General features: G+C 42.0%; 1 protein-coding gene across 1 annotated transcript in view; it reads left to right on the top strand.

The window, feature by feature from the left end:
• The window catches only part of GALM (galactose mutarotase (aldose 1-epimerase)), a 110,902-nt gene that overhangs the window by 1,808 nt on the left and 98,441 nt on the right, over positions 1 to 10,653 (top strand). The window contains exon 3 of the mRNA XM_006882341.1: positions 6,289 to 6,486. Within this exon, the coding sequence (XP_006882403.1) occupies positions 6,297 to 6,486 (190 nt within the window). The 5' untranslated portion in view covers positions 6,289 to 6,296. The remainder of the gene's footprint in view (positions 1 to 6,288; positions 6,487 to 10,653) is intronic.

The following is a 10,653-nucleotide window of genomic DNA, read 5'->3' as shown; positions in this document are numbered from 1 at the left end:
ACAATGAATGAATGGAATCCCAAAATCTCTGTAGATGTTCATTGAAATGAAAAATAACCTAAATTTAAAAAAAAAAGAACATTAAAAGTTTGATTCTAGAAAACCTATGACTATATACCTGAGTCTAACTCTAGAATCATCAAATCAGAAATTCCAGGTGGGTCTGTGAATATGCATTAAAAAAATAGAAATCTTCTCAGGTAATTCTGACTAACAAATAAAGTGTGTTATGAATTAAAGACTTTAGTATCTTTCTTCTCCCCAGAGTATACACTGGCTTAAAGTATGCACTTAAAGCATACAGGGCCTCCACAAAAAAAAGGCTGATAACCCAATTACAAAATGGACAACACATATAGAAAGGCTGTTCACAGAGGAAGACATTTGGATGGTCAACTGACACCAGAAGAAATGCTCCAAATCACTGGCAACAAGAGAGATGGAAGTCAAAACCACAATGAGATACCAACTCGTTCCAGTAGCAGTGGTAAAATTTAACAGGACAGCAAGTAATAAATGTTGGAGAAGTATCTGTACTGCACAAATCACTTGCATTCAACTTGGTAGGCATCGTCTAGTCAACCATGACTCACAGCAACCCTATGAACAATGGATCTGAACCGTGTCCTACGTTTGAACCTTATCCTATCATGTGCTGTCCTCATTATCTCTGATATACTCAAGCCCATTGTTAACAGTTACTATGTCGATCCATCTCATTGAGGGTTTTCCTCTTTTCTGCTGACCCTCCACTTTTCCAAACACGATATTTTCTTCCAAGGACTGAGCAGCCCTAACAACATGCCTAAAGTTTGTGAGATAAAGTTTCACATAACTCTTGTTGTTGCATGCCATCAAGTTGGAACTGACCCATACCTGACCCTCCAGCGGGTTTTCAGTAAATTGCAAGTTAGGAGATTGTCCATTCTTTTCCTGCAAAGCAGCTGGTGGATTTGAACTGTATGCCTTTGGGATTGCAGTGAAGCTTTTAACCACCAGACCACCAGAGCTCCCCATAACTTGTTGATGTTTTTGTTATGTGCCATTGAGTCACCTGCAACTCTTAGCAATCCTATGAAAAAATATCTCTGAACCTTGCCCTATCCTGAGCTAACCTTACCACTTCCAATACACCTGTTCCCCATTGCCACAGTCACTGGGTTTATTCATCTCATCCAGGGTCTTCTCCTGCATTGATTGTTCTATCCTTCCAAGCTTAATGTCCTTCCAAGGACTGGTCTCTCTTGGCAACATGCCTACAATATGTGAGATGGAGCTTGAAAATCCTTGCCACCAAGGAGCAACCTGGTTTTACTATCCAAGACAGACCTGTTTGTTCTCTGACAGTCCATGGTATGTTCAGTACTCTTTTCCAGCACCATAACTCAAAGGCACCTATTCTTCTGTCATCCTTAGAAGGATGGAAAGTGAGTGCGAAGATTATGGCCTCAGTCAGGTGCACCTTAGTCTTTAGATTTGCATAGTTGCTCTTTAGCATTCTGGAGAGATCCTTTTTTTTTTTTTTTTTGGAGAGATCCTTGACAGCAGACTTTCTCAGTGTAATTTGTCTTTTGATTTCCTGACTTTTGGTGCCAAGATTGTGGATCTGAGCAAGAGGAAATAATTAACATCAGTCCTTTCTCAGTTTATCATTATATTTCCCAGTAGTGAGGATCTCTGTGTTCTTGATGTTGAGATGTAATCCATATTAAAGGCTGTAGTCCTTGACTTTCTGCAACAAAGTTCTCCTCAGTTTCAGTGAGCAAGATTGTGTCATCAGTATAACACAAGTTGTTGGTGAGTTTTACTCCAATCCTGATGCCACATTTTTCTTCATATAGAAAACTGTGTTCTGCATATAGATTGAATGTGTATAAAGAAAGCATACATCCCTGATGCACTCCTTTCTTGATTTCAAAGCATGTGGTGTTCCCCTGCTCTAGTCATACAATATCTTCCTGGTCTAGGTGTAGGTTTTGCATGAACAGTATCAGGTGTTCTGGGATTCTCATTCTTTTCAGTGTTAGCCACAGTTTGTTGTGATCCACACAGTCTAATGTCTTTGTCGACCTGATAACACACAAATAAACATCCTTCTGATACTCTCTTTCAGCCATGATCCATCTGACATAGTGCCATGCCTCTTCTAAATCCAGCTTGTATTTCAGGGAGTTCTTTGTCAATGTTCTAGAGGTTTTTGGATAATTTTCAGCAAGATTTTGCTTTCATGTTCTATTAGTGATATTTTTAAATTATTTCTACATTCTGTAGGATCACCTTTTTGGGGAACAGGAATAAATACAAATCTCCGGTGAGGCAGCCGGGTAGTTGTCTTCCAGATTTCTTGGCACAACCTGGTGAGCATATCAAGGGCTGCTTTTCTTTGGCAAAATTGGTCAATTGGTATTCCATCGATTCCTGAGGTCTTATTTTTGTCAGTTCCTTCAAAGCAGCATGAACTTCCTCCTTCATCACCATTGGTTCTTTATCATATAGAACACTTGAAAAGGTTCTGTGTCAGCCAATTCTTTCTGGAGTAGTGATTTTCTGACTTCAGCTCTTTGCACGTTTAATTACAACACTTTGCTTTGGTCTTCAGGAGCTGCCCTAGGAAATGTTCTGTTCAGCTCTTTCACTTCCTCTTTTCTTCCCTTTGTTTTGGCTTCTCAGCATTCTAGTGCAATATTCAAAGTCTCCTCTGACATCCATCTTTATCTTCTTCTTCTGTCTCTGTAATGATCCCTTGTTCTCCTCACAAAATATATTCTTGATATCATCCCATAGCTCATCTGGTCTTCATTAGTGTTCAATGCCTCAAACCTTAAGATGCTTTTTCAATTCAAATGGGATAGATTCAACATCATTTTGTGGATTTGTTTTCATTTTCTTTAGTTTCAGTTTGAACTTGCACATGAGTAATTGATGGTCTGTTCCACAGACAGCATCTGGTCTGGTTTTACAGCTGATATTGGGCTTCTCCAACAATTCTTCCCATATATGTAATCAATCTGATGCCTGTTTAATCCATCAGGTGAGGCCCAGGAGTATAGTCATCATTTGTGTTTCTTATAAAAGATGCTTGCAATGAATAAAACATTGTACAAAATTCAGTCTTTGGCCTCATTTCTGTCACCTTGGACATAGTTTGTAATTACTGGTCCTTCTTCCTTGTTCTACTTTTGCATTCCAGTCACTAGTTATTATTAATGAATCTCGACTGTATGTAAGTTGGCAGAAATCTTCTATTTTCTTCTCTTTGACTTTAGTTGTTGGTGCATATATTTGAATGATAGTGGTATTAACAAGTTTTCCTTGTTTGCATAAGGATAGTATCCTGTGACAACATTGTACTTCAGGATGGATCTAGAAATGGTCTTTTTGAGTATGAATGCAACCCTATTTCCCCCTCACATTTTCATTTTTGCCATAGTAGATTATATGATTTTCTGATTAAAAGTGGCCCATGCCTATCCATTTCAGCTCACTAACATCCAGTATGTCAGTATTTATGCATTCCATTTCTTTGTTAACAATGTCTAGTTTTCCTATATTCATACTTCGTATGTTCCATACTCCAATTACTAGTGGCTGTTTGCAACAATTCCTCACTTCTGTGTTTCCCAATAAGAAGGCTCAGTTTCCACTGCTATATCTAATAGTCTAAGTGTGCTCTATAGTACATAATATTTTTGAAGGCCTGTTATTTAGGAAATGGATGACCAATTCTTCTTCCTAGTCTGTCTAAATTTAGGAGTTCTGCTTTTTTAGTACAGTGTCTGACAGACAAGTGTTATACCCAAAAGAACAAATGATATATACATGAGAAAAATGGGGATCCCAGAACACTATATGAAACCTATACTTGAACCAGGAAGCAGTTATCAGAACAGAGCAGGGAAACACTGCATAGTTCATAATACCTTTTGAATCAATGTGCAGAACAGATCATTCAGGAGGCTGGACTTCATGAAGAGGTATGTGGCATCAGGATTGGAGGAAGACTCATCAACAACCTGTGTTATGTAGATGACACAACCTTGCTTGCTGAAACTGAAGAGGACGTGAGGCGTTTGCACAGAAGGTCAAAAACTGCAGTCTTCAATATGGACTGAAGCTCAACATCAAGAAAACAAAGATTCTCATCACTGGGCCAGTTAGCAGCTTCATGATGGGAGGAGAAGAGATTGAGATTGTTGATAACTTCAGCTTGCTTGGTTCCACAATCAATACTCTTTGCATCAGCAGCAGTCAGGAAATCAAGAGATGAATTCCACTGGGAAAGTCTGCTATCAGGGACCTCTTTAGAGTACTGGAGAGTAAGAATATCAGTCTGGAGACATGTGCGCCTAAGTCAAGACATGGTCTTTGCAAATACTTGCTATTCATCTAGGAGCTGTACAATAACTAAGAATGATAAAAGAAGAATCAATGCCTTTTAATTGTGGTGCTGGAGGAGTGTTAAACATACTGTGGACTGCCAGGAGAACAAACAGGTCTGGCCTGGGGAGGGTAAAACCAGGCTAGGCTTTTGAAGCTCTGTCTCACATACTTGGGGCGTGTGGCCAAGAGGGACCAGTCCTTGGAGATGGACATCGTGCTTCAAAGTGTGGAGGGACAGCAGAGAAGCAGAAGAGCCTGGATGAGATGGATTGACTCATTGACTGGAAAAATGGGATTAAATCTTTCAGAGACAATGAAACTGGCTCAGGATAGACAGGGTTCAGAGCTATGAAATGCAGATGACTTGATGGAACATAACAACAATAACAACACGCTATTGAGACCTGCAATGTGCAAAGACAAAAGTACAGAATAGATAGATAAATTTGGTAATTCAGCATTGCTATTTCATACCTTCACCCCAGCCCCACCCGTCTCCACCAGTTCTCTAACCACTAAAATGATGGCTCTGGTTCCTCTCACTCCTATCCAAAGTCTGGTTATCCCCTTAAAGATAGTTCTTTGAGCCTCCAAGCTCCCCTACATGTTTCTGGGTGCTGTTGAAGCAAGTTACTGTGGTTGTGTACCTGGGTTTAGGTGCTGGGGCTCCACAAGGCTCCCGGCATGGCTTGGCTCTACATACCTCCAGGCGGAGAGGCAGAACACTCCAGCCTGGGTCTGGGCAAAGTCCAACTCATAGAGACTGTATGTATAACAGAACCAAATGCCTGGTGCATACTTTCCTCCAAGAAAACACATTTCCATTTTGCAATTCTTGGGGTCACCATAATTCAGAATCTACTGGAGGGCAACAGGTTGATTTGGTTTAATCTACCTGAAGAGACTCCAGCAGAAACATGACTAGGGCTTCAGTCTTGGAGGGCAAACAGACTAAATCTTCAGTCAGTCTGCACAAGAAGTCTGCGATAGGTGGCCTAGTGGCAAGAAGCTGCACTGCAATTCTGAAGGCACGCGGTTCAAGGCCACCAGGTGCTCTGAGGGAGAAGGATGGGCCATCTCCTCTCCTGCGATTAAATGCCTCTGAATATCCTCTGGAGTGTCAGCTATGGGTCAATTCCGACTCCACAGTATATCACCACTGCAACTCTAGGGTAAGGAGTTTGCCAACATAAAGACAAGTGGTTCCAATCCACTAGCTGCTCCGTGGGAGAAAGATAGGCAATCTCCTTTCTTAAAATGTAAAGCCTCTGAAAACCTACTGGAGCTATGAGTAAATTTTGACGCAAGGACAAATAACAACTATAGTGGTTCTTCTTCCCATTCTGGATCAAATAGTTAAGGTAAAACCAGAATTTTTTGCCATGATTCATCTCCCCTGTCCCTAACTCTGCTCTCTGTCCACTTTTCCACCAACATTAAGGAATAGTTCATATGTGTTAAAAACCGGGTGTCAGACAAGAGGGTAAAACAATTTGGGCTTTGAAGGACTGTTGCTGCTGATTGCCGTGGGGTAGAGCGCAAAAACACAGCGACCCTATGTACAAAAGACCTGAAGCCTTTCTAGAACTATCGCCGTCTCTCAGTTTATTGAAGGACTACGAATCCCATAATGCAACTTGACCTCCCAAAAACTACTATTCCCAGCATGCAATGCAACCATACTTGGCATTGGGAAAGAACTGCTATCTTGGGTGGAAATTTTGCCTTCAGGTCATGCTCAGTCAAACGAATGATAAGATTTTTTATTTTCTATCAGGAATGGTCACTCACTAAACCCAGACAAAGAAGGGGAGGAGTCTGATCCAGGTCACATGCTGCCGTGAGCTTGTGGAGTTCTGGGCTTGGCGGCAGGAGTTTGAAGGACTGGGAGCTGCTTGCACTCCTGAGTTTTCCTCATGGCTTCGGTGACCAGATCCGTGTTTGGAGACTTGCCGTCGGGGGCAGGAACAGTGGAGAAGTTCCAGCTGCAGTCAGACCTGCTGACAGTGGACATCATCTCCTGGGGCTGCACCATTACAGCTCTGGAAGTCAAGGACAGGCAGGGAAGAGCGTCTGATGTGGTGCTTGGCTTTGCCGACTTGGAAGGTGGGTTGAACTCTGTCCCTAGCTGCAGGCGTGCTCCAGACCTCTGTAACCGCTCACCCACGTGAGCTGAGGTTGTGGTAGTTCTTGAATCAGGGTTATGTTGCGATCCAGTTTCGGAAAAAGACAAATGAGTAAAAACAATTCTTGGACTTTGCCCCTGGTTGTTCATCCAGGCGTTGCCTGAATTAACTGAAAAAGCCAACTATCTTGGCAATCTTTGAACCCCGAGGACAGCAGAGGAAAACTAGACAAGAGTGAGTGTGACTCCCAGTCCTTCTCTATGCTCTTTCTAAAGACTGAAAATCAAAACCATACACTTCTTCGTTTTCTTTTGTCATTTTCTCTCTGAGAGCTGACCATTTCAGTAAATGCTCTAATATAAACTTAGTAGAGGCCAAGTCCCTCTGTCTGCTGTGTCCCACTACAATGTGCCTGCAATGTCCAGCCGTGTGCTGAATGAACTAGATAAGACCAACTCTTTGAACAGATATGTTCCATTGAGTTGGAACCATCTCAGCTGACCCTTCAGCAGTTTTTCAAAGGCTGTAAGTCCCAGGGAGCATGCCTATCCAGTGGTAGTGCTGCTCCTTACCAGAGGTCCCAGATTGGAAAGGAGAGCTCTTAAATTGGCTAGAAGGAGTTCGGTGGCACAGTAATTAGGGCACTGTGCTGCCCACCCAAACTTGGTTAGAGTCCTCTGACTGTTGGAATCCAAGAGCAGTTCCTCAGAAACCCGATTAAAGCTTCTGAGAGAACTGAGTTGGAATCCTTGGGCAGTGAGTGGGAATGAGTGAACTAGGATGGAAGGAGACCGTGGCTGATAAAAAGAGGTTTGTGATAGGCTAACAACAGGATTACCATAGCTGATGTATTTGAGAGAAGGTGCATGAGTGCTTCCTCAAGGCAAGAATGGTGAAGCTTTCCCTCACTTACTTTGGGCTGTTCCTTGGTATGAGAGAGACATCATGCTTGGAAAGGTAGAGGGTCAGCAAAAGAAAAAAAGACCCCCAACAAGATAGATTGAACCAGTTACTTCAGCAACGGAGCCAAGAGTGTCAGAGACAATGAAGCGTGTGCAGGACAGGAGAGGGCTCAGATCTGTTGTTCACAGGGTCACTATGAGTTGTACTTGACTGGATGGCACACAACCACCATAACAACAATGCCACCACTACAGGATGACAACCAAGAAAGCCTCATGGAGCAGCTCCACACTGTGACATCTCCGCCAATTGGAATCCACTTGACTGGACAGGTTTGATGGTTTGGAATCAACTCCACTGGAACAAGTTTGCTTTTTGTTGACTCATTGCTTGCAGACCTCCACTGTGGGTTTTCAAGTCAGTAAATCAGCTGCAGGAAACTGCCCATCTTTTGCATGTGGAGTCACTAGTGCTTTTGCTGGTGGCCCCTAGGTTAGCCTAGTGCGGGTGAGGAGTTGCGAGATCAACCCGGAGGCTGGTGGTTTGACCACAGAAGAAAGATAGGCAATCTCCTTATGTGCATTTGTAGCCTCAAAAAATCACTGGAGGCTCAGCTGTGAATTAATTCAGACTCAGTGCAATACGTTTGAGGTTTTACATTAGCAATGTAGCTCGCTATGGACTAAGCCAACTAAAGAACTTTTGTTTTTCTCTCTGTGTTGGTATTCATGAACAGTTATGACTACTTGGAAATTCTTGCACTCAAAACCTGTTAATTTAGTTAAGTCATTCAGTAAAATAGACAAAATCGAGGAACTTGCTGTTTATCCAGGGGAGATATACTTTAATTGGATAGTTGCATAAATGTTGTTATGTGCCGTCAAGTCACCTACAACTCTTAATGACAATATGTACAACAGCTCTGAACCCTGCCCTATCCTGAGCCAACATTATTGTCTCTGACACACCTACCCATATTACCGCAGTCACTGAATCAATACAACTTATCGACAGTCTTCCTCTCCTGCGCAGTCCTTCCACCCTCCCAAGCATGATGTCCCTCTCCAGGGTCTGATCCCGCTTTGCAACATGTCCAAAGTATGTAAGACGAAGCTTCATAATCCTTGCCTCCTCTTCTCCAGCACCACAGCTCAAAGGCATCAATTCTCCTCCTATCATCTCTAGTCATTGTTCAGCTCTCTGATGTATAGCAAGTGATTGCAAAGACCATGGCCTGAATCATAATACACTCTAACATATAGCTATCCTATCCTGCACCACAGCTAAAAGGCATCAATTCTCCTGTAGACCAGCAGATATCGCAACTGAGACTGAGCCCTCAAATAGGGAAACACAAAGGAGGAGGAACAGCTGTAAGCAGACACTAGTGTTTGGAACATGGAATGTGAGAACCATGAATATAAAAAAAAATTGGAAATTGTTAAGAAAGAAAAAGAACACGTACTAGGTATTGGCGAAATGAGATGGACTGACTGGCATGGGGCATTTTGAGTCAGACAATCTAATGAAAAGATGAGGAAGAATGGTGTTGCTTTCACAGTTAAAAAAGTAATTTCTAGATCTATCTTGAAATGCAATGTTGTGAATGACAGAGTAATATCCATATGCATATAAGGAAGTCCAGGGTATACCACTATCATTCAAATATATGCACCAGCACCTAGAGTTGCATAAATAACTAATTGCCTGTTTGGTTGCTGGCCATAATGTAGCTAAATAGAAATTGGAGTGTGAAATAAGTTGACAGGGGAACTGCTTGAGAGTTGATAGCCCCTGCACAGTGGAGGGAGCTCTGGTGGCCTAGTGAAAAGGATGTATCCTGCCAACCTAAATGTGGGTTGTCCCAGTCCACCAGCTTCTCTGCAGAAGAAAAATGGGTGTTCCCTGTGTGATTTACAGACTCTGGTGCTTACATCAGCTGGAGGGACCACACAAAACAACAACAATTCTGTGGTGGGGGTGTGTACAAAACCTCCAAAGGAGGTTTGAGGATTTCCTTTAGGTGTGTCTTGTTTTGTTCTTTAGATATTTAACTTGATTTATGGTTTGAGGTCAAAAGATCTCTCCGGGACTATTGTTTTTCTGCTAGGAGCCTGAAATTGACTGTTTCTTCAACAAAATTATTTCTAAGAATGTTTCTGGTGACCTATGCGTTTGCCCTTGTCTGCCATGAAGTTTCTACTGCTTGGCTTGGAGAATTTCTTTGATTAAGTAGGTCTGTCAGAAAGACTCTGGGATGTGGGAAATCAGCTCTTCTTCCCCTTCTTCTCCAGAACTTCTGCGCCACTTGGAGTGAGAATTCATATTTGTCAAGTTCAGGAGGCAAGAGGGTTGACAAATGACATAAATAGAGGGGGCTCCTTGCAATGATTTTGCTGATATTTCGTCACTCGTAGCCATTTTCTAGTTTGAAACAGCCAAAAAATTAAAAAAAAAAAAAAAAGACTTCATGATGTGCAGAATCGCCCAGCGCAGTCAAAGGAAAGATGGGTATATATGGCCTAGAATGCCAGAGCCGGTGGAAGGACTGGAGTTGATAAAGTACAGGCACCTGCCTTTGTCCTTTCCCTCTGTTCTTAATAGTAGCAATAGCAACCTTCTGTACATGCCCACTCACTTCTTACCATGTTTTAAGTCACCTGTATCTGAAAACACAAGGCTTCTTTGTGGAATTCACTGCATGTGTGCCATGTTGAGGTGAGACGTGCCAACTTCTTGATAAATATAGGGAGGTCACTTGGTCACTTGTATGAAGATGTTCTACCAACTCTCTAAGGTATCTCCCCGGTAGCTCAGTGAAACAAAACATTACCTACAAACATTCTTAAGGGGGGGGGGAATTCGCATAGATTCTAATCATGTGGTCTGTGTTTTATTGCCTTCTTTCTTAGTTACCTGTAACTGTGCTGTAACAAAAATCCATGGGGGGCTGTAAAGATTAGAAATTAATCAAGGTCTCAGCCACGTCTGTCCCTTCTTGAAGGTCTATCTGGTCATTTCTTGGCCTCTGGACTTGTAGACAGTCCTTATATGGCAACTCTATCCCCCATGTCCCCAGTGTGTCCAATTTCTTCTATCTTTTTTTTTTTTTTTTGCTTATTTAAAGTTTATTTACATTATATTTCACTGTTCTTCATTCACATTGTATTTCATACAATAATTCTCAAATATTATGTTTTATAAAATCAATCAGCATTGGGCTTTGCTCATCACCCTGCTGTTT

The sequence above is a fragment of the Elephantulus edwardii genome, unplaced genomic scaffold, assembly GCF_000299155.1.
Source record: "Elephantulus edwardii isolate Elephantulus edwardi_28Jun2011 unplaced genomic scaffold, EleEdw1.0 scaffold00019, whole genome shotgun sequence".
NCBI lineage: Eukaryota > Metazoa > Chordata > Mammalia > Macroscelidea > Macroscelididae > Elephantulus > Elephantulus edwardii.
Note: the sequence above shows the minus strand (reverse complement) of the source record. Positions and strands in the feature narration are given on the sequence as shown.